At 38.6% G+C, this 25,097-nt stretch overlaps 1 protein-coding gene across 1 annotated transcript in view; it reads right to left on the bottom strand.

Moving 5' to 3' along the window:
* USP6NL (USP6 N-terminal like) overlaps positions 1–25,097 on the bottom strand; it is a 90,147-nt gene that overhangs the window by 18,263 nt on the left and 46,787 nt on the right. The window contains exons 4-9 of the mRNA XM_054287549.1: positions 21,848–21,887; positions 16,998–17,078; positions 8,432–8,539; positions 6,425–6,534; positions 3,711–3,759; positions 1,966–2,086 (exon numbers count right to left, since the gene is read on the bottom strand). Of these exons, the coding sequence (XP_054143524.1) occupies positions 1,966–2,086; positions 3,711–3,759; positions 6,425–6,534; positions 8,432–8,539; positions 16,998–17,078; positions 21,848–21,887 (509 nt within the window). The remainder of the gene's footprint in view (positions 1–1,965; positions 2,087–3,710; positions 3,760–6,424; positions 6,535–8,431; positions 8,540–16,997; positions 17,079–21,847; positions 21,888–25,097) is intronic.

Here is a 25,097-nt window from a genome sequence, read left to right on the forward strand (position 1 = left end):
TACCAAAAAGGACCAATTCATCTCTTGATTTCAAGTAGTTTTATACTAGAAATTAGTCTGGCTAATGGGCTGCATCCAGAAAGTATTCCAGGTTGCTGTATCACAGGTAAAATTGAAAAAAAAAAAGAAAAACCTTGTCTGTGGGGAGGAGCTTTTAACCATCCTAATGCTGTCAATAGGATTCTAATTGAGTTTCTTAGCCCACCCCCATGATTTCCATAGGCAGCTGCCCATTTTAGAGAACTATCTGATGGTCAGTGGCATCAAGTGCAACTATACAAGTTTTTCTTCATGGATATTGGCAATTTGGAATTGAAATCCCTTAAGCTTTAAAGACAGTGCTTTAAGCTACTTTCCCCAAAGAAGAACACAGAAAGTGCAAACTGTAATATGACATCAGTTAAGTCAGCTTCCTGAGTTGAAAGTTTCCTTTCTCAGTAGAAAGTTTCCTTTCCAGAATCTACAGTGATATTTACAGATGCACAGTGACATTTAAAACAGATAAACTCCAGGAATCACAGGAAATCCAGGTTGGACAGGACTTCTGGAGATTATCTGGTCCAACCTGCTGAAAGCAGAACCAAAGACTAGTTGGCAACATTTAATAAATGATAAATTGGGAACATATGAGTTATAATTAAAGTTTTATCAACCCCTATAAATGCACAATTGTCTAACAGGCACTCCAAAACAGTTTCATTGTGTAAAATAAAGCTGTGACACAAAGGTTCATATGCTCTGTGGAGAAGCACATCAAGCCTTGGGCTACTCAAAGCTCACTCCTTTCTCTCCCATCACCTGACAGGTGTGTGACAGGAATAAAGGAGGGAAGGAGAGAGATCTGCAAGCAATTCATCTGCTTGTGTTTATCCTCTAGTTTATCATGCACATGATTTGGTAAATAAGGACCAGATTTTTACTTACTTCCCCGAAAGTAAGAATTTTTTGTGGGCTTTGAGGTCAATATTCTACATGGCTGCAGTTACACAGATTTGGTTTGGATTATTATGAAATCTATAGATTTTTTTTGTAAGATGCTTTTAGTCTGTGTTATCACTGTGTAAAGCTCCAAGAAAATCTTTTGAGATTTGATGGACTCAAAATTTCATTTATGACACTGACATCAGATCACACTTTTTCCCTCCCCCTGAGTCTATAGCTCTGCAGAACTGTAAACAGCAAAATAAAAAACTATCCCTTTGTTTTGGGGGTGGAGAACATCCAGGAACAAAGAAAAGCATGGGAAGGAAGATATCACAGAATGAGAAATTCTTCAGCAGGTAAAAGCAGCTAGAGCTTGTTGGAAATTTGCTAAAAAGCCCGAGTTCTGGATGACATTTACTTTTGCAGGCTTCCAAGAAGCACAGCTTTTGTAAATCACCAGAACTGCAACATCACAAATATTTTGGAATTTCTGGATATGTTCCATACCAATAGCCATGGAATATGCATAGATCATACTAAATCTGGCATGGAAAGAGAGAACCACCAATAACACAAGAGCAACAACACCATGAGGGCAGGAAATTCTGTATGAGGTGCAGGTGAAACTGAGAAGTTCATGCCTAGACACAAGTCCAATTTTTACTGTAGATTCCTGTCCTGCCAAACAATAGCCCAGCTGCAATATTACTTTACACATTCTGTATTAGGCTTCCACTACTATTTTATTACTATATAGATGTCTACATAACCAGTTTTCAAGTGGTTACATTCCCTGAGAGAATAAGAGAAGAGGAAACCATCTGATTTTCATTAAGAACTATTTGAAAGATATCACATACAAAAACCATTTCTCTCTCTTATGGATGAGAGCTCCAGTAACATCCAATACCTCCCCCAAGTATAAAGCTCTCATTATATTTTATTTTTGACCAATCAGAACAGAACAGTTTCATTTTCAAATCATTTACAGCTTAAATAAGACAGGTTGAAACCTAAATACACTGACAGGGAACTCCATACCATGCATAGCGTGCTTTGGACCAGAGAGAAGTTTCACCAAGGCCCAGAAGGCATCTTCTTCATTCATGAACATCAGGAGCAAAGCTGTGATCTGGCTCATTCCCTGACAGTATCCAACTTCCTGGAAATCATACAGTGGAAATATTAAAATGCTGAAAACAGAAGCCTCACAGCCATGAGCTTTTAGCTTTCCCTTGAGTTAGTGGAGGAAAGATGATGCCTGTCCTGATGGCAAAGCTTCCCACCAAAAACACTTCATATTTAAACATTAAAAATATTGATAGATAGAAGGGATGATGCACAGCCCTCCAACTGAAAAGTAACCTGGAAGTATTGATTGCTCATTAGAACTCACTACTGATGAACAAAATCCTTGGTCAGTACTAATATTTTCAAGTTACTGTATCATCTTTTTGTCCAATGGATGCATTTATAATTTAGTTGCAATTTGGAGAGTTTTATGGAGGGTGAGAGTATCTGGCTTTATTGTTTACAGTCACAGCATCATCTGATAAACACAAGATTTTTCAACTTGCTCAAGTTTAGCAGCCCAATAGCAAGCAACTGTAACGAACCCAAAGAAAAAAATTTATTGTTCCAAAACTGAACTTGGGTACTTCCTCTGCTATTAATTTTGGATTTTATGGCAGGAACCAGCTGTCACTATCATTCAGCTGCAAAGATAACCCCATCAATAAAGTATTTGTAAGGAAAATTACTTAATTGTAGAGTAAGATTTTTCAGGTTTACAAGTTCTTAACACAACTTTGTTCTTGAGATAAAAACAAAGCAGAAGAACTACTACACATTAAGAGGAAAAATACAACAAGAAGTGCAAAATAGCACCTTAAAAAATACAACAAGAAGTGCAAAATAAAAACTTCACTGCAATAATCTCATCATTACACTTTGATGATTGATTTTAAACATAATTATTCATGCAACTTGAAAATACCAGTCCAATATTTTATATAAGGCAGAAAAGGTCAGACAGAAAGGTTACATTTCCTAGAACTTTTGAAAAAATCCAAACCAACCAGTATTTAATTCAAGTATATGCTTTAATTTCTCTTTCCCCTTCTAAAGTTAACATATTTTATATTGACTTCTGGGGAGCTGCAGATGGATATAAAATGGAAGATGTACAGAAATTTTTAAAATGGGCTCAAGGAATGAGGGAACAGTTAAACCACAGTTAAATGTGGACATGAAGGCATTTCTTGCTCTTCTATTTTTAGCACAGTCAAAAGACATTACCAAATACATAAGCTTCTAACCCTTACAGTCTGGGAACCCCACTCTAATAAATCCCATTCAGGACTGCAGCCAAGAGCAAGCACTAATGTAAAGATGCAACCTTTTAAACTAATTCCCATTTATTTTTAACCTTTCAGGTTATGAAATACACCTGTGGACTCCACCATGCATCTTTCTGCAGTATTTTCCTCCTCATCATTCCAATGAAAGGGAGGCAGATAATAAAATGGGGGAAATATCAGTCACATAACACTCCAGCACAGCACAAATTCATTATTATTACAAGTTGTAAGCATAGTTCAGTCTGTCCAATCAAACTCATAATTCAGATGCTTTATTTACTCAAAATATGTCAACAAATAATTTTTTTCTATGTACTTCGAAAGGTCTCTGAAATGTTTGTTGTTTTTAGGGAGAAAGAGATGCAAGTTATTATCTTGGAGCACATTTAGAGAAACCAGATTTAAGTGTGAAGGAACACAGCTTACCGTATTATATATGGAATATGCAGCTAAAATATGGAACAAAGATTGTTGCCTGGAGAAATAAGAGCAGAAAATGAAAAAACTATAGTATTATCTTTTGTAAAAACAGAAAAACATAGAAGTAGTGAACTGCATTTTGGAAACGTTTTCCCAATTTAACCTGTCTAGCACTAAAGAACAGGATAAACCACATTTGACAACAATAAGTGCTTCTGATTTGAAGCCTATTTTGTAATTAGCACCTTTATGATGTTTACATGTTGAAATGTTTCAAAAAGTGTCAATATACTTTAGAAGAGAGTAGTGACACATCTACAGACAGGTAAAGTGAAACATTGCACGGGTGACATTTCAAACACTGATTTATTCTGAATGCCAAAATTGAAACTCCCCAAACTTGTTGTCTGTGCTTGCAGAACACTAACAGCTGTTGCTGATTCCAAACAGAGATGTAGAAGTGAAGATGTGAAATACACAAAGCAGCCACAAAGGTGTCTTAATCTTGGCACTGAAATTAAAGTCTGCTCTAGTGACTGCTACTGTCAAACTGAAGAAAAACAATATTAACTCTGGCTCAGCAGCCTGTGCTCAGCCCTCTGCTGATCTCTGGGTACTTCAGAGCTAGAATTACAAAAAAGCTTTGTAGAGGTCCCTAGCTTTCTGCAAAACAGTCTAACTTGTGAAGGTAGCCAGGCAAAAAGCCCCAAACAACACCAAACCAGCCAGCACCACTCTGCTCTTTCCAAGTTGTGTATAAAAGTAACAGTGGAGAGCTCTCATTATCAACTTTTAAACTCACAGCTACTTTTTGTCATCTGTTCAGGAGAGAGTCTGGATACCTGAATGCCTATTTTCATCTAAAAGTAAAACTGCTAAAATTTAACAAGAGTTTTGCATATTGTCCCTTTTCTGTCCAGTGAAATTTTCGCCCTGTTACTAATCAATGAATGGAAAGAGATATCAGCAGGCTAAATCAAAGAAAGCATAAGCCAGAAAGTGCTTATTTTCTTTTGGGAAGAGGATTTATACTTGCAGAATTTTATCAAACACCTGCATTGTGGCATTTTGGTTCACCCTCTTGCAGAACTGAAGTTGAGCCATTCTCCAGTAACCAAAGAAGAGCGTAACAAGGTACTAGACTTTAAGCTGGAGCCTCATTTTACACCAAACCAGCCAGCACCACTCTGCTCTTTCCAAGTTGTGTATAAAAGTAACAGTGGAGAGCTCTCATTATCAACTTTTAAACTCACAGCTACTTTTTGTCACCTGTTCAGAAGAGAATCTGGATACCTGAATGCCTGTTTTCATCTACAATAAAACTGCTAAAATTTAACAGTAGAGTTTTGCATATTGTCCTTTTTCTTTCCAGTGAAATTTTCTCCCTGTTACTAATCAATGAATGGAAAGAGATATTAGCAGGCTAAATAAAAGAAAGCATAAGCCAGAAGGTGCTTATTTTCATTCATAAGAGGAAGGGAAGAGGATTTATACTTGGAGAATTTTATCAAAACACCTGCATTGTGGCATTTTGGTTCACCCTCTGGCAGAACTGAAGTTTAGCCATTCTTCAGAGACCAAAGAAAAGTGTAACAAGGTACTAGCCATTAATCTGGAGCCTCATTTTACAGTGACAAACTAACAGGTCCCCATGAACACAGGAACCTCCTGTAGCCTCAGCTGACCACATGAACTGAGCATAGGAGCTCAATCTCATTCACAGTTCCCTACACAGAGTAACAGTGATTTCAGCATTATTTACACTAGATGGTAGCACTGAAGACCTGTAAAAGAATGAACCTTCAAAGACATACAGTCTTCTTAAAAGTCAAACAAGCAATTGACTCACCCAGGGGCCTTTATTTCATTGCTATGTGAAATGATTTCTGAATTTTTCATCGAGGCATTGCTGGAAATGCATAATATATGTACAGTAATTGTGAGATCTGCTCCAAGTGTGAAATTGCTTTAGGCAGGCAAAGGCTAAAGGGACTCTGAGGGCATGGTTACACCAGCCACAGGGACTGGAGCTGGCTCTGCTTGTGTTAACCCCAAAGTAAAGAGGCAACGAGCTCCTGTTGACATCTAAAATGTGTGCACAGAACACAGAGAGGCCTGAGCAGCACAGGCACTGCCAGCCCTGGATCAGAACTGCCCTGTCTGCATGGAACCATCTCAGCCTGGGAGTCCCTGCTCTGTGCTCCTTCCTCACTGCCTTCAAAGAAATTCCCCTGATTCAGGATTTTTTCCACAAAATATCTAGAATAATAATGGAAGAAAATGTTGCTTTTATTATCACATTAAAGCCCACAGCTCTGAGCACCACTTTGTGAGAACAGCAGACTACCATAAAATCTGCCTTGGCAAGAAAAGGAGATTAAAAACTGAACTAATACAGAGACAGAAGGGGAAAAATACCCTCTTCTTCTCAGCAGGGTGCTGATGCTGCAAGCAAGCAACAATACTCATATTTGCATCCCCACTTTTTCACTATTAAGCATTTTCAAAGATGACAGCTGCCTAATATTCCTCCTCTAGTGGCAGCAAAAAAATACAACGAAACAAAACATTTTGAAGAAATCCAAAAGCATTATGGCCTATAGTTGTAAATAAATGCTCACTTACAGAAATACTGCTTTATTTGGTTCTGAATTAGATAATGGGAGAATACAAAACCCAAAGGAAGGCTGAAGTCTCTGGGGAGATGGAGGTCGACTTACTTGACACCGTATCTGTCCCGGAACATGATGTTGTCCCTGTACGTGCGGTTCACATCCAGGTCAATTTGCCGAATATCTGGTGAACACCCTCGTGCTTGGTACTTCAATTTCTGGGAGTACAGTAAAGAACAGAGGTTTAAAACTGTGAACTCTAAAAGAGCAGAAACCTGCTTGACTGTACAGCTGTGTTGAATTAATTGTCATCACGGGATTTGAAACAATACAGAATAGCAACTCACAAGATTTACAGTTTCAACTTCCAAAATAAGCATGGACATGTACAAATTCTGAGAGTCAGAAACGGCCACAGACTAAAGATGCACAAAGACCCATCCCATAATACACATTTTTTGGACACATCATTCACAACTCATATTTAAGACTGCTTCAGCATTTTAAGTTTCTTATTGTCTGAGGCAGGCACAGCACTAGGGAAAGAAAATTAATTTTGCTACTCAGGAACAAGGACCTGAGATGCAAATGCTCTAGACTAAGCTTTAAGGAAATGATTTAGTTTGGTTTTCATACTTCTCCTGTCTTTTTCTCTAGCAGAAGTAATAGCTACATAGCTGCCAGTTATTATCTAAATATAGATAATGGACATTTCTCCAGTAATTTCCTCTGTCTTTCTGTTCTAATCTAATTTAGCTGTAGAATATGTCTACTTTAGCACTTGCTTTGGTGTTTTATAATTAAATCCATTTTTGTAATTGAGTACTTATGAAACCTGCACAGGTTTAGACTGACACCTTATTTTTTGCACTTACAATAATTTTCTCTTGACTCTCATTCATTTACTCTCACTTCTGTCAGTAAATTTGAGTTTGCAAGACCTTGGATTCAATAGGGGTATTTTTAAAACATTACTTCTGACTATTAGAGAATACCACAGACAAGCAAAAGGCAAAACTCTACAGACTCTGGCTGCAAGAATACAAGAGTAAAGTAAAAAATGATAATAACAAAGGGATCAAACAGGGAACAATAACATGCATCAAGTCTGCAGAACACAACCAGAAACTTTAGGCACATGAGGGATTACTTGTAAGTCACTGAACCAACACAACACTAACCACAATCTCAGCTATGTGCACTTTCAGTACTATTTAAACTGAACACCCAGAATGATTTGTCCCCCAGACAGACAGAAAAGCAGCAAAGGGAAAAATTCTAGTTTTAAACACCTATGATATGATGGAATATAGGAAAAGAAGCACCCTAAGCCCTTGCAATCTCTCACATGAGAAAGAACAGAAAGGTAGCAAAAGTTTGAGAAACAGGAAGGACAGAAGGTTAAGAAATGAAATTTCCCCTGCCAAGAGAACTGAAAGAAGCTATTTGACCTACAATAAACATTTATTATCCTTCTGACTTTAAGGTGTGCAGTTTGTAAGTGACACTTGCAGTGAGCAGTGTTAGTATCACTTCAGGAAATAGAAAAATAGAGAGCAGCAAGATGAGTATAACAAATAAATCAGATAATGATGGAAGAAACTTTCTACTTCTGTGTCTGAACTACAAACATTTCTTTGTTTTGCATTGAGCAATAGATGACATCAATAATTCCTGAAGATTATTTCACCTATTTTTAAATGGTTCTAATTTTACTTGGCATTCTTTCTCACAACTACATTATTCAGCATAACCTGTTTCACCTCCTTTGGATCTCCCACCAGTCTTATTGAGGAACTTCAAATATAACAGTCAGAAAAAGCAGCCTGTTAGACTAAAGAGCAAGAAATATGAGGAAGGCAATAGACACCAAAATTTAGATAACATCAATACTAACACCGATCTTCTTTCTCAAGAATCCTCATCTACTGAGACTCAACCTCAGCTCAGCTCTTGAATACACAGCCTTTTTCCTAGCTAAAACAAGCAATAGAGTGCAGTGTAATATCTAATTAATTTTTTTAACATTGCATAACAGCAAAGGCTTAATAAAGCCTCTAGCTTTAGTATCTGATATTTTTAAATTAATATTAAGTAGAAATTCTACAAACTCACATTATAAAAGTCTTTCATTTCTTCTTTCATCTTTGGAACATCAAGCAACAAAGACCAGACTTGCCCTCTCAACTGCAGTGGGATCCCTTTATAAATTCTCCTATGAAACTGCAAAAAAAGAAAAGAAGGTAAAAATTCAGCCCAATTTACAATGCTCTGAGTAAAAGGAATAGTGATGCACAATATACTGAAGAGAAAGATGGAATTACACCAAGCACCCTAGGAAAGGGATGACCTGCTGGAGACAAAGTGTTCCAGTGTATTTTGAACAACATGTCCAGCAATGCCATTTGGGACCTCTTGCCAGAATCCAGAGGCACAAGGACAAAACAGACACATGGGCCAAACCATCCCAGGTGATGTTTTCAAGCCAGGACTTTTGCATGTAGGAAGGTCCATCCAAATTGCAACACCTTTGCTCAGCAAATGTTGTAATTTAGATCCCAAAAATCAGATTCTTAGCAACACTATTTCAGGATAAGCCACAAATAGCTCACTGTAATTACAGTATATAAATAGAAATAGCAAAAAAGCAAGCAGCAGAATCACAAAGCTTTAAAAATTATCAGTAAAAACCCAAAAGCAGAACTGATTTTTGAATTTCTCTAAAACTGCGACAGTATGCTCAAATGTACGTGTGCAAGGAAACAAATCTTTTGTGAGACCACAAAAACCAGAATGTGCCATTTCTAAAGCTAACAGATCTCACATTCTATTTCTAAACTAATAATCAATCTCCTACATGCATATTAAAACATTTGCAAAAAAAAAAACAACAAAAGAACCCAAAAAGGTGTTATCCTCTTTTGAAGACATATCTAAGACAAGGAAAATTAAAAAGGCAACTTTGACACGGCAAATGAGCCTTTCTGAAATTATGTTTTTACCATTATTTTAATGATTACACAGAGAGACAATTAGGTTTAAAAGAGAACAAACCACACACAACAACTCTCCAGTTTTTTCTTCATGTTTATCCCACAATGGAAGTTAGACCTTAAAAATTTCAGTTGACAAAGCTACCACTTCTTTAAACATTTTTATAAAAGTTATGTTTGCAGTAAGAAATATTTTAAAAGCAATGTCCTCCTCAAAGACAGGACTGTTTTTCTTTTCACATATTTCCCATCTCCAGTTTTGGGAAATTAATGAACCCCTCGTTGCAGTGTATTTCCAACCCTGCTGCCATTTGGAATGTATCAGCTTTAAAGGTGTCTTTAATGCCAGCAAGGATTTGTGTCTGGATTGCAGAATCTCTAACTCTTGCACAAGTAAGGTTATGAGTTTCTTCCCTTGTTCCTTTTTCAGATGAAAAACATAAACTTGTATAAGATACAACAGCCATCCTAGAGGCTGTCCACAAAAAAATAAAATGTGCTTCATGAAGAAAACTCTGCTGCATTAATACAAAGGATGCTAAAGCAGCAACACTTGCAGTGAGAGCACAGCTGTGCCAGTGGAGTTTTTCCTGTAAAGATGAAGAACAACACACAGAGCTCCAAAGCAGCCTCCTCTGCAGACGAGCTCAGGTCACACAGAATTTCAGTGTGGGCCAACCCAGACACAAGGTACCTGCTTATGGGAGAGAAGAAAATTCAGTCTTTTGAAAGCCAAACACCCCCAACTGCAGAGTCATCCTAGGAAGAGATTAGCCTGTCTACTGGAGAGCAGAATGAGCCAAATTTGCAATATCTTTTCTGGAAATTTGGAAGAAAATTATGGAAAAAACATGCAGTGATCTATGTCCTCAGTGACAGGTAGTTTTATTCCTCAGACCCATGTGCAGCAACAGAATATCTTCACAACAAATATTTTTGTCAGCTAATTATCATTTTGTAACTCATTTTCAAATGTCTCCAAGAACAAAAGGTTATTAATGAAGACAACTGGTTGAAAAATAAATTCTCAAGACTACTGTCGTTGTATAAATTAGTATTTTGCAAGAAGGTCAGGTAGATATAAAAGGCCAGAAATAAGCTTTTATAATAATACCTTCTTACCCAAACAGAATTAAAACAATTCAAACAATCTATCCAAACTGAGGAGTTGTTCAGGGTTTTTTTGGAAAATAAAACTGAAGGAGAAGAATCTCTAGTTTCAGAGGAGTCTATGGCATTTACAATTTTCCCATCTTCTGCACAGCCCATATTGAAACAGCCAAATGCTAGAAGAGCCCTTAAAGCAGTAAGTAAAAACTGAGAGAGAACTGTGGAAGCACTTTTCACAGAAAAGTTTGAAAAGTGAGTTGCAAACATAACTTTATAAAGAGCAGAAAGGACAGAGAGGTGAACAGTTTCATCAGCCAACTACAGCTATGCCAAAAAAAAACCACAGGAGGAAAGCAAACATTTTTAGTAGCTAAGTTCTGAATTGTTGCACTACCTGGCAAAATAAACCCAAATAACATTCACAGCTTCTTGCAAACCATTTTAGATCTGTGTTCAACTGACTCTGCTGTTCCACCTATTCTTTTATTGAGGCAGAGGAAAAGCTCTCAGTCATCCCAAGTCATTACCACATCCTGCCTACAGACTCAGCAGAACACAAAACCAAAGACTTTCACTGTCTGATACAGAAGAGAGAAATGTCACTCAGTCTGGCATGGGCTCCAGTGCACAAACAAGAACATGGAAACGAGTGTGAAAAATTTCATATCCAATGGAAAACTGAGAGGAGTGGCTGATACACCAAGAGGGCTGTGCTGCCACCCAGAGTGATGTTAACAAGCTGGAGAAATGGGCTGCCAGGAACCTCACAGAGTTCAACAAGGAGAGCTGCAAAGTCCTGCACCTGGGAAGGAACAACCCCAGGCACCAGAACATTCCAGGAGTCACCAGGCAGGAAACAGCTCAGAAGAAAAGGACCTGGGGGTCCTGGTGGACACCAAGCTGAGCAGGAGCTGGGGCAGTGCCCTTGAAGCAAAGATGACCAGTGGTATCCTGGGCTGCACCAGACAAAAGCATTCCCAGCAGGCTGAGGGAGGGGATCCTTTCCCTCTGCTCAGCACAGTGAGTCCAGTTTGTCACTGCCACATTTTCTGAAAAATCCCTTCACCCAGGACTTTCTCCTGGGAAGCTGAGAAGCCTCAGAGAAAAAGGAAAACTATTCTTATCTAATTTGCTTCTCCTGTGTTTTGCTCACATGTGGAATGTGTTTGGAGATTGTTTACTACAGGTGATTGTTTCCTTGGTTTCATGTGAATTGTTTTGATTCATTGGCCAATCAGAGCCAAGCTGTGTTGGGACTCTGGAAAGAGTCAGGAGTTTTCATTATTATCTTTTTAGCCTTCTATAAGTATTCTTGCTGTATTCTTTAGTATAGTATAACATTCTTCAATATAATATAGTATCATAACATAATAAATTAACCTTCTGAGAACATGGAGGTAGATTCATCATTCCTTCCTGCCACAAGGGACCCCACAAATACAACAGCAGTTCTCAACACAAGGCAGACATGGACACATTGCAAAGGGCTACAGAGATGATGAAACTTCACCACCTCTGCCATGAGGAGAGGCTGAGAGGGCTGGGACTGTTTAGCCAGGGGCAAAGAAGGCTCAGGGGGATCTGATCAATTTGTCTGTAGCAGCACCCTGAAGGGAGAGTGCAAAAACGAGAGCCAGGCCCTGTTCAGTGGTGCCCACTCACACAACCAGAGGCAATGGGCACAAACTGAAACACTGGAGATTCCCTCTGAACATCAGGAAACATTTTTCACTGTGAGGGTGACAGAGCAGTGGCAGAGGTCACCCAGTCAGGTTGTGGTGTCTCCAACATTGGAAATCTCAAAATCCATCAGGACATTGTTCTGGACAGCTCAAGCAGGTGCAGGACCAGGTGACCTCCAGAGGCCCCTTCCAAGCCCAACCTTTCTGTGACCCTGTGCAATGCTGCAGTTTTGTGAAAATGACACAGCTGTGCTGCATCTTGGGGAGTGAGGGGGGAACTCACACACACTCTACTGCAAAATTCATTTCTGATAATCATTCAGTCACCAAACAGTTAAAGAAAATTCAAATGAGCACACTGGTTATTAGCTAGCTGAATGTCTTTACCATAAGCACCATGCTAGTGCCCTCTGCTGTCTTTTATGTCCTTATGTAACACCAGGTAAAACATCTGCTGAGAAATGCTGCTTGTATCTGTATACTTGCAGAACTCTCATCTACTTTCCTCCTCACTCTGAATTAATAATTAAAACAGAAAGTAGAAATCACAGGAAGCTAATTTTTTTTTCTGCTTCTGGGAAGATGAAATACTGAGTAATTTTATTTGTGCAGATTAAGGTTTTCTTAAGATAATCACTCAAAACAAAGCACAAATGCATAAACTCAGAGTTCAGATAAAACAAATCTATAAAAACATTTATCATTCAAAGAATGAGGTTATGGGATCTGGAATGTTCCCATCAGCACAGGACATAAAGAAAAGAAAGTGATCCTCAATACATATAATTACATAAACACAGGATACATAAAATACAGGTTTAAATTCTGTAGCACATCTAAGCAGATATTCAGACAAGGACAGCAGTCAAACTCCTGCAATTATTAATAAGATTGTTGATCCTGAAGTAGGTAGGAGAAACTGACACTAAATGAGGCCCCATCACATGGGAATTCAAAGGAGCTTCTCATGCAAAAACAAACTGGACTATAAATACATTCAAGATACAGAATGAACTAAAATCCTCATAAAGCAAGAAAACAAAAGAAAAAATTTAGCTATCATCTCAATGAAGGCCATAATGTCCAACCTGCAAAAACACCTGGAAAACAACCAACCTCCAAACCACCAACCTCCCCTGTCTTGCCTGGCCCCCATCCCTCCAGCTCACAAACCCAATTGGTTTTTGGAAAGAGAAATGAGGCCACTGTCACACAGCACTGGCCTCACTGCTCCTGCAGGATATAAACTTGGTTTTCTTGAAAATAAAACTCTCTCAGCTGTCAGGCAGAGCTGCACAAGTAGCAAAGGGACTCTGCCACCTCAAAAAGAATCCGTGATGAGAAGCATAAGAATTAAAATCTGAAGTCTCACAAGAAAGTATATTTATAATGAAAAGAAAATATATTTATAAAGGCTGCTGCCTTTAGAGGTTCTTCAGCTTCTGTGGGTTGCAAAAAAGGAAGAAAAAGTGCAAACAGAAGAGCTGCTCCATCTCATTCAAAAATCTCGGGAATGCAAAGAGGGTTCTTCATTAAGCTTCTGTGTTCAGACTCCAAACGAACTGGAGACTTGATTATTGCACTGTGTGTGAACGCCAGAGCAGCTGGAAATGGCAGCTACCCTGATTGTTTCTCTTCTTCCTTTCCCCTTCAATTTAGGCAACTTCAATCACAGATAGATGAAGGCAGACAGGGAAAGACAGAAATACTTTGGTGGAAATACTCAAATGGGAATACAACATATAACAGTTTTATTTAATCTTTCCTGAAAGTTATGATCATACTAAGCCAGGAAGGATTTACTATCTGTGGGTGGTTGATTGTACCCTGAACTACTAAGCAGTAGAATACAAATAGGAAATAAAAGCACAAACAGAGAAGGACCATGCTGAAACACAAACTTTGCTGCTCTGTGACACTTCCTGCATAAGAAATGACTGATGGGGAGATGAAAGCTTTATTTTGACAAATATCAATCAAGCAGAGACACAAGGGCAGTCACACACTTCAGAGTGGTATCTGTTAGAACCATGACAACTCCACTGAAAGAGATGCCTAAATAACCACACAGGAATCAAGGAGTTTTATACACAGAGAGCAAGTCAGACAAAAGCACCAGGAGGCCTTTATGAATGAACAGGAGTGCCTGGACAATCTCAAACAGAAAAAGGAAGCTTATGGGGAAGAAGCAAGGACAGGCAGCTTGGAGGAACACAGAGAGATTGTCCAAGCAGTCAAGGATCAGTTAGAGAACTGAAGCCCTGGTGAGATCAAATTTGGCCAAAGACATACAGGCGACAAGAAAACCTGCCTCATAAGGAAGTTCTTCCCTGTGAGGGTGGGGAGACCATGGCACAGGTTCCCAGAGAAGCTGTGGCTGCCCCATCCCAGCAAGGTTCCAAGGCCAGGTTGGATGGGGCTCTGAGGAAGGTGGTCCTGCCCATGGCAGGGGGCTGGAACTCAATGATCAATAAGGTTCCTTCCACCCCAGGCCATTCCATGATTCTGTGACTCTACACTGTTATGGAGCTGTACATGGGCTCACTTTATTACATCACACTTCACTACCTCTCAACTATTACCCAAATATGGTACAGCCTGGCACATTTCTGCTCTCAATATGACAATTCTTCCACCCTTTTCCAGTTCCTCATGGGCATTCATTCCTAATCTCTATTCCCCATACCATCTTTTTTACTAAGTTTAGCACAAGAGTTCTAATGGGAAAACAGTGTGAAGTTTCCAGATGCCTCATCTATTTCATCCATCCATCCATCTATCTATACTTGTATATATATATATCCTTCAGCAGTCAAGATCAGGAGAAGATGTAAAGTGAAGCATCTCAAATGCACACACACACTCACCACTGTGTTAATGTTTTCTCATTCATTTTCTTTGTGAAGTTATGACAAAAGAAAAAAAATAAAGCAGCCTATAGGCAGCTCTGCAAGAGTATTGAATGAAAACTGTAGTTTGCAATTAAGCATATGACAGTTTGGGATAATGGAATCAGATATATGGATTTATTTACAGTATGTGTACAGTATGAACAGATTCCTTCAAGGCAAAGCTCTCTTAGCTGCATATTATGAAGGCTCATCACAAACAGACTACCCAAAGTCCTGTATTTTGTACAATATGTGCTGTATACCTGGGAGCATCACTTGCTCTGAGTCTCCCTTCCTACCTACTTAAGAGCCCAATCATGTCTCAAATGTGCCATTTTCCAAAACCAAGCCAATTATAATCTATAATCCTGTAACATTGCTACTGTTGTTGTTCCTGCAATGTTCCCTTCAGTGCTGGTTCTAAAGAACACTCATTTCAGGAGCAGCCTGACTGCACAGAAACCATAGCAGTGTCAGGTGATGTGAGTCTTCTAACACACAGGCTGTTCATTTTCTTTAGCAATTTGTTCCTCCCTCTAACATTAACCACTTTATCCAGTCAAGTAAAGACAGAAAACAAGACTCAGGAACTGTTCCTCCAACTACTTCTTCCATGCTTCAAGAATGTGAGCTTGGAAAGCTGGTGCATTCTTCCAACACACTTCCAGATAAAAACTGCCTTTAATTGTGAGTTTTGCACAGCTCTGAGAACATGGCCAGGCTTTCCACAAAGAACAGTGACAAATAATGCCTGACTTTCCACTGGATGCTCAGGAGGAGTCAGCTGATTCTTTATTGTGTATCTTCTGGTTCACTTACCACATAAGAGGTGAGATAGCATAAGGAAAACACCCTTGTTTTTTAAACCTCATGTGCTTCACTAGAGTTCCACAATGAGTGAAATTTTTTCCTAGCCTCAAGGGAAGTTCATCCCTTTATGAACATATTGAATTATTCCAGCCCCTATTTATAGTTCAGCCTATAATTTGTTACATGAACTGAAACTCTTTCTGCTCAGCTGATCTGCCAGACCTTCTGCATGCCTGGTGAAGAGAGGATTATTTATTTAAGTCATTGATGTCACCAATGGCTGAAGAGCACAACCACTGCTGCTTAGATGACACGTGGTTATTGGGTTACCTGAAAGGTCATATTTAACATTCTCTTTGCAAATAAAGCAGCTGTTATGGAGGGTTTTATTGTCCCTTTGACTTGGGAACATATTGGATCTTAAAATCTTCTCACTGCTACATTAACAAAAAAAAGAAAGTCACAACAGTTAAAACCCCTAATTTCTCCTCCCAGAGAAAATGGCAGGACAAAAAGGATTATAAGTAAAACTTTGGGAACAAGCAAATATTTTTCATGCCTTCACATCATATTTTAAGGAAATGGACTTTCTAGATTCTGAGCTACACCAACAGAAAGTTGGTATAAGCCCCAACAGAAAATGCAAAGTCTGCTTGTGTTGTTTTGTGTTAAAACAGCTTAACACAAGTCTTAAGCTGTGTTGAAGAGTAGAAGGAACCTGAATCTGGGATTCTGTGCTTTATCCACCAAACAGCCACAAGACCCACTATGAAAACCCTCCCAGAGCCCAGTGCTGGGAGTACAGCCCCTCCAGCAAATTTTTTTCCAGCTGAAATTCTTCCATAATTTTAAGATGGCCAAGACCACAATTGCAGCAAATAAACTGCCCACATGGAAGTCCCCACCTAGCTTTTAAATCAAGTAAAAGTATTTAGCACCTAATGGCACACCTGACATGACCCACTCTGTCCACAGATTATTCTGCACACACGAACACAATTCCTTCCATTTGATCACCAGTTCTGTTGGGTAATTACTATTGGGTTATTATTATTACTGCATTTTGGAAAAACAAAAAAGTTTATGCTTTCAGTGTGGTTTGTTGTTTTCCAGATATCAAACACAGGCAATCTAATTTCAGGGTATGCATTCTTTCCAAAATGACAGCCAATGACAAAAGCATGCAGAATTTTACCTTTTCAGTATTCTTGTATTTTTCCCAGCTTTTCAGCATCTTAAGCCATTTTGTAGTTCTTTCAATTTCAAGGTTCTTTTGCTGAAAAGGAATTAGAAATTTTTAGTATCTCCAAAACAAATGCATTTAAAGTTGTCTATGTTTTTTTTAAAAAAAACCAAGAAAAAGTTTAACAGAGCATTATGAATATTTTATTCAGTCATCTGAGAACAACAGATAGTTAATTTCATCAGTTCATTTAAAACATCCAAAAAATCAGCCAACAAAAAACCAAGCAGAAACTGAAACTGGTATTTTCAGCACTATGAATGAATTGCATTTTATAAGAGGAGGTTAAGTACAAGATTTCTAGAAGTTTCTTTTTTATATATTTGGCAAGTTACAAAAAAAACCCACAAAAACAAAAAAACAAAACAAAACAAAAAAAAACAAACCCAAACCAACAAAACTTCAATTTGTCATTACACTTAGTTTTCAGGGAAATAATTTTTCCTGCAAGCCACTTAAAAGTCAGTTGTCTCTGAAAGGATCTTCTTTCCCAGACTTGCCCTAAACATCATTAGCTTCTGTTTGCTAGTGATCACACAAACCATCCCTTCTTAAAAGGCACACAGTTAAAAATGAACAAAAACAAATGCATGCAAGAGTGACAGTGCGGGAGCAGAACTGGGAATAAAGCTTTAATTTTTAGATACTAAAAGCTAGAAATCCTTGCCATAATTCTCCTCCTGAAGAATTCAGGCACATTTTCAGCTGAATTACCCTGTAACCTAACATCAAGGATTTCTTCTGAAGATCTATTAGCTTAAATTTTATTACTGACAAGAAAATTTCAGTAACAAGGTGACAGAATGAGAATCCAAATCAAAACAAAACCCCATTTTCTCAAAACAAATAGTTACGTTAAGTAGTCTGGCAAGAACAGCCCTACTACCTTAGAGAGTGCCCTTCTGTCTATAAAAATATTGCTAGAGTTGCATCAGCTTCTGAAATTTGGGAACCAAACAAGCACTTGGAATCAGCCATCTTAGCCCATGAATTTCAAGGCAGTTTGGCATCACACAAGCAAAAATCTGTATTTTGTTACCTCCACTGATAAGACTTTAAGCACTTGTTTTTACAGCCCAGTTTTATATTTTGCAAAGTATCTCTGATTATAATACAAAGTTAATAGTTAGCTGTGTGTTGTTACATGTTTTTAATGAGACTGTTTCAACTCTCTCATAAAGCTTTGGAACAGAAGATCCAGACTGGAAAGTTTAAAGCAAAAAAATGAATGTGTGTGTCTACTGCTTTCTCTTCGAAGTTGAATATAAAAAAAAAATAATATTTAGTTTTATTGTAAAGGACAGTCCCTCTACCTCCAACTTCAAATTCAGGGATTAATAAAGACAGGAAGGATATTCATATGGTTAGCGATTCAATCTGGTAAAAATGTAAAAGTTTAATTTTAAAGCTCTGCAGGATACTGAAATGTTATAAATATTTTCATTAAGTATTTATAAAGTCAATTGCATCCAAAATGTTGGAGGGAATATAAAAGAAAATCACTACTTATTGTCCCAACAGAATCCTAATTTTACTTCTAGCTTTTACCCATCAGAATTTGTGCATTCTTTCTTGGCTCCCAATGCAATACAATGGGCTTCTTTAACTTCCTGAACTTCTTTAACCCAGGAGCCCAAAGCCTTGCATTAGCAGAAGTATAACTTGATGAAATTTAGGTCCACCCCAACTATGTATGATAGGTCCACAAAATATCGTGGAAATAAGTTGGTTTGGATTTTCAAGTTATTTTTTATTTGAATTCAAATTCTGTAAGCCTGACACAAGTATAAAAATGCAATGGGGAAAAGCAGTGCCTCTACTCTTTCAACATTATCTAAATACTCATGTTGCAATCAACTGCCCACACTCCTGTTCAGGTTCTGGCTGTATTGGGCAATATCTCAAATTAAATATCTCAAATAAAAGCCTTTTATATTTTTTTAAAAGACGTTTTTTAAGACTTTTTAGAGAGGAAGGCTAGAAAACCTATTGTTTCCAAGATGTCACAACACTATTCTTGATTCTCTTTCACACCTGCAATCCCTTTAAGGAATCAGCATTTTCAACATCTCCTAAAGCAGCTGTTCTTTAGGCATAGTTTTTATTCCTGCAGGAATAACAGGAAGTCAGGAAAGGTCTCTGCCCTCAACAAGTTGTTCATGTAATTGGTAAGAAAAATAAAACCCTATCTGCTTCCACAGTCTTTTTGTTTGTATGTTTGATCTGCTTTCAAGATTTTTTGGTCTTTTGAGCCATAAGCTCAATTCAATTGTATGTTTGTTCAAGCTTTTATGTCTTTGTGTCAATTTACCCATTCTCAAGTGATGCTGCTGTAGTCAAAATAGCAATTACTTTGGTGTTCAGTTCTTGAAAACTTTTAGCTATTTCTTTCCCTGTCTGAATTATGTTCACTTTTATGTCTAACAGGTACAACACTGAAAACACAGACAGATCTGAGGCAGCTCATGGCAGAGCAGAGGGATGCTGCTACTGCTCTTTCAGACAGGTTCCATGTAGTTGTCACCAAAAAAAAAGAAAAACAATCCATTTATCTGTTCTGAATACAGTTTACACTTTGAAGCATTTTTGCCATTGGGAGTAAGAGAATCCCTAATTGAAGCAGAGCTGGTTTCTACTCTCATGTCAGTAAACAATGCACGAGTGAAAGCACAAAAATCATGAAATTGCCAAGCACCCCTCTAGTGTGCAGCGCTCCACCTTCCTGGAGAGCACATGAGCCAGGGGCTGAGCTTAAAGCAAAACTTCAGCAGAAACTTCCCACAAAACCAGAACTTGCTGAACTGCTCCCCAGAGAATTCATAATCAAGTAAACAATGACAAAACCTAACTGAAAATTACTTACAAAACATTTCTTAGAACTTCAAAATCAGAGTCAGACCCAGACTCCAGATTTCCTGAGGTCAGTTCTCTGTCTCCTCTCCTCCTCCAGAAATCTTTCCTCCCCTTGTCTTATCTGAGATGTGCTGGATTATTCATGCCAAGGTTAAGTAGTTCATGATGTAGGACAATGATTTGATGCATTTAAGGCATCAAATGTGCAGCAAAATAATGAAGCACCAAAATGAGTAATTATCATTGTTAATGCAGAGTAAAGGTATTATGACCAAAAAGACACACACAGAGAAATCCCAGCCTAAGAGGTTTTTTTGTGCCTGTAGAACAGATTCCAAATTCACAAGGATACCAACCTTTTACATAAGTTGCCAATTACATCAAAACTTGAGTTAGGAATATTTTTTTAAAATTCACAAGGCAAGAGGAAAGCATAAATAGTTCTGCTGAGTGACTTCAAAAGGCATTGTGCAGAAAGCTTTTAATCTTAGCTGCATTAACATAACACAGTAATCCTTATGGATGGTATCTTGAAAACTGCAGATTGTGACAGGAGCCAGATAAAGCTCAGACCAGCAGAGGTCAGGATACCATCAGGAGTGTAACCAGTCTAGTGCGGGAGCATCACTGGATGATTATTAAAACACACTAGACTTGTAATTTAACACTGACTCCATAAATCCAGTTTCTGTGCTGACACTTAGAGACAGTACAAACAGAATTTGGGACAGAAAACCAAGACACTATTTCCCTCAAATAATTTAAGGCTAACTACAAAGCCACAGTGAATCAGAATTCAAAACACATCTAGCACAGTAGCTGCAAGCTGCCTAATATTTCTGCTCAGAGACTCACCCCCCTGCTGTGTCCTTCTGATGGAAATGAAATTATACATACACTCACTGTGTTATTAAATGTAATGAAACATGGCAGGAGAAAAGGCAACTATTTCAGGCTGTGTATGCAAAACCACACATGAACCAAGGCGAAACAAAGGAGACCTGCAAGTTCTACTCTTTCACAGTAAGCATCTCTTACTAGCTTCAGTATATAATTGAAGCACAAAATAATTAATTTTCAGAAGCACTGCTGTTCTTAACACTTAAAGAGCTGAGTTGCCTTGAAATAAATAAATTCATCCTTTCTTCAGGTATTCTACTGATTTGTGCAGTCAAGAGGGATAACCTAAACTTACAATTTTAAATACTTTGATAGAGTTTTCTGATTTGATTTATCTGGGAGGTAACAACAGACCCGACTGGCCAAGGGGAAATACCAACAGTAACTAGGCCCAGACAAGCAGAAATTCAGTTCCCCATTATTTTTCCACATTTCCAACACATCAGCTGTCAAACTACTTCTCCAGAACCCTCCAGCAGCAGAAAGATTTTTGGAGCAGGACCTGCAGCAGCTGCCAACAGGAGCTGCACATCTGAAATACAGATGTGCAATAGAGCTCAGCAACTCAGCATTGCAAGGGAGGTCACCACACCATGGTGGCAGCAGGATATCTGTCACCATTTCCCAAAGCAGCCCAGGCTCCTCAGGACAGCAGCACACCCCTGGGTGGCAGTGCCACCATCTCACTCACATCATCCATCCCCCTGCACAGCTGGAGGCAGCTCCTGGCACAGGAGCACAGCTTTCACTCTTTCAGGGCAGAGCTGGCTGTGAGCTCCTGAGTAGCTCCATTTCCTTCACATAATGGGAGAGGAATATTCACACTCTCTGACAGGAGCAAATGTAAAAACAAGGGGGCCCCCAGGGATCTGCGGGTGAGTTAATGTGGCCTCAAGGACTCAGCTCTTAGGGGACTTAGAATGAGCTTCTCTGGAAATGCAAATCACGATAATGCTTCGTCAACTCATTTCACAATGATTTATATTTTTAAAAGCTGTAAATCTGTAAATGTTTACTTACTAGTAAAACCTGGAGGACAGTGGACTTACCTTTTCTATCACTGCATCATGGACAGGAAGCTCCTCTGGACTGAAAACAAAGATAAAGTTTACATTAGTCTTGGTTGTTCTTGGCACAAAATCATTTCTGTATAGGTTCTTACAAGTCAGCACTTACACCAGCAGTTTGTAGTAACAAGTGAACAAGAACTCTGAACTGTAAAGAACCAATATTTTAAGTACAGAACTAGGATTTTAAATCAAAATAGTTGCATAACTTAAGAAAAACATTGCATAGATTAAGAAAACTTTTTTCTTCTATAAAAGCACTCTGTTTTGTACTACTGACCTGAAACCCAAATGATTCTTGTTTTTTTTTGATCATACTATTGTTAGCTGATTTACCAACAAAAAAAGTTTCCTCCTTTACTACTGTGCTCAAGGAAAGGCACTGAGACTTTGCTTGGCTTAGGAGAGTTAACTCACATTTTCTCAAAACTACAAATCTCACTCTAAGTAACAAACAGGAAGTAGAAGAACAAGAAATTAGTTCTGTTACTAGGTACCTAATAAATATTAAAAATTAAAGTCTTTTTACTTCTTATCCTAAGCCTAAAAAGGCAGTTTAGGAATTGAAAGCTTTGACCTGATAAATCTTCAGACTTTCCATTCCTTTCATTTCATTCTGAGGCCACTGACTTCTGTTTTTCTTAGCAAAGAAATTTGTGTTTTTCCTCTCAAAAGCAACTTGGTCACCTAGATGCCAAGAGAGCCTGCCTTCCCCTGCAGCTTCTGAAAACACAGCAGCTCAGTTGTAACAAGCAACTCCCTTCTGCTCCTGAGGGCAGATAAATAACACACCCAACACAACCATGGTTAAAAGGGACTAAAACACAGGAAACACGTGAAATACTTTTAAAAGTTCCTACTGAGTCTTGATATTATGAAAAAAAACCTCATACCCACATCATTATAGCTTTCTACAGAGAAGATATTCACCACCAGTGTTTGAGACCTGTATGCACTCTGTGCAAGGGTGACCTTGGTGAAGGCTGCTGTCAGTGTAAGAACACTCTGATGCAAAACACTTGACTTCAATCTCATTGCATTTATAAGAAGCTGTTTCAGATTCAGAAGTTATATTTGAATAAAGAAATACAGAATGAAGAAATGCATTTGAACCACTTCATCTAATGGAAAAACCTGCTCCCATCAACACCTTCACAGACAAGTCTAACAACACACACAAGCCAACACACACACCACACACAAGTCAAATTTTCCAGTCCACAGCTCAGAAACTGATTTTAAAACCAACACTATTGCTTTTGAGCAGCATTGCAAAAAGCAGAATTTGTTCATTTAGAAGCACTTAACAAATATCTGAAAGTTTTCTTGCTGAATAACAACATAATAAAAAAAAACTCTTGATCAACATCTAACACACTAGAAACAACCTCTAGTCAGTGTTATTTGTAAATATTAACAAAATTATAGTATTGTGCATGTCCTCATATAACTAAATCAGCTGAAAGCAAGCCCTTTGTATGCCAAGTACCACCTAGAAATTCTAGAAAGCTTATTTGAAGTGGAAAGAAAAAAGCAAAGGGAAGAAAAAATTCAATTTAATACAATCCACTTGTTTGGTTTGATGCACAGAGACTGCTAGGCCTTCTCACATCACTTAAAATTTCCAATTCTTCAGTGACATTTGCAGGCCCTGCCCACCCTCCATGAGCCTCCCACAGCAGCCTCATTCTTCCAGCCCTAGGAGGTCACACCAGCAGCTGGCTGGGCACACAACAAACTCTTTTTCTTTTTCCTGCAAGGCCAGGATCTGCCAGCTCTGCATCCCTGTGGACTCACAGCAGCTCCTCTGCTGAACTGGCACCACTTGACAGCTCCTCCTCACACCGGCAGGAAAGCTGACCACATGAAAGATTAATCAAATCTTACCTTTCACAAAGGAAGAATGAGTTCTAGTGATTTATTAAGGAATGGCTCTCTGCTAATTTTGTGAGTTATCATCAGTGTACAGAGAGAAGGCACGGCTGAACCTCCTGAGCAGGAAAAGGCTGCCCTCATGTCCTGCTCATTATTTTTTTGAGCTGCTACACTGCCATTCCACAGCAGCACATTAAGGCAGCCCCTGTTTTTATTCCCCCAGACACTGCTGAGCACCTGGCAAACAGCACAGAAGGCAAATGAATGGCCTGGGGCTGCTCTGTAACTCACTGGACAGGCAGGAGCTCCTGGAGATCTCCCTCTCCATTAACAAAATGGCATCAGCTATGCCCCTATACTCACACATGTAAATATTAAAATCTACCCTGCAAGGACTGAAGCAAAGGCAGTGCAGGCACACAAACTCTCTCAAAGCCCCTTAAGGTACTTTAAATAAATATATTTCCATTTAGTGTTTTCTAGGCAGAGGCCTTAGAGATTTTCTTTTATTAGGTAGAATCAGACATAAAATCAATTAATGTCTATGAATCTGTTATTTTATTGTACCTTCTCTTTTTCCTTTATAATGATGCATCTTTTCCTTCCTTCCCCAGCCAAGCCAATCTAATATTGTTACACCTTAATTATTTCTTTAAAAAATGAATCTTTTCCAACCATTCCCAGTCTGTTTAAACTTGCATTTCTCCATGGTTTTTATCTGCATACTTCACCAAATAATAAAGGGAAATACTGAACAATATTAACATAATATAGCTAAATTCTGCCCTAAGATGACTTTTTAATAGCTGAAGTAATATTCATTTAGGGGATCCAGAGAGAACAGAACTGATTAACATAATTAGCTTGGAACCATACGATCCTGGATATCCAAGAGAGGAGTCACAGGGATACTTTTAACTGAACTCATGAAAATTAGGACTCAGCAGAAATGAGATCTTAACACTCTGCTGTCCCCACCAAATAAAATCTGAATAGGTAAAGTCAGCTGTTGAATGAGCCAGGAATTAACAATCATTACACCTGGTCTGTGAAGACAAGAGCTCCCAACAGCAGCGCAGGGCTCTGCCTGTCACTGCCAAGCAGCTCTGCAGCCACAGCACTAAAAAAAGGGGCTGAAGGTCTCCTCTCCAGGTCTGGGAGCTGCAAACCACTGCAAGAACAAGGCCCAACCACACTGAGGTGCCTGATGGTCACCCTACTATGAGGTTCCTCAAAGATGTCTCACTGGAAGAAAGTAAATACTGGATTCCAAGTAAAAGCTGGATTCCAAGTAAATACTGGATTCCAAGTAAAAGCTGGATTCCAAGTAAATACTGGATTCCAAGGTCTGACTGGA

The sequence above is a fragment of the Melozone crissalis genome, unplaced genomic scaffold (genome assembly GCF_028551555.1).
Source record: "Melozone crissalis strain CALT ecotype California unplaced genomic scaffold, PUWL_Pcris_2 ptg000059l_1, whole genome shotgun sequence".
Taxonomy (NCBI): Eukaryota; Metazoa; Chordata; class Aves; order Passeriformes; family Passerellidae; genus Melozone; species Melozone crissalis.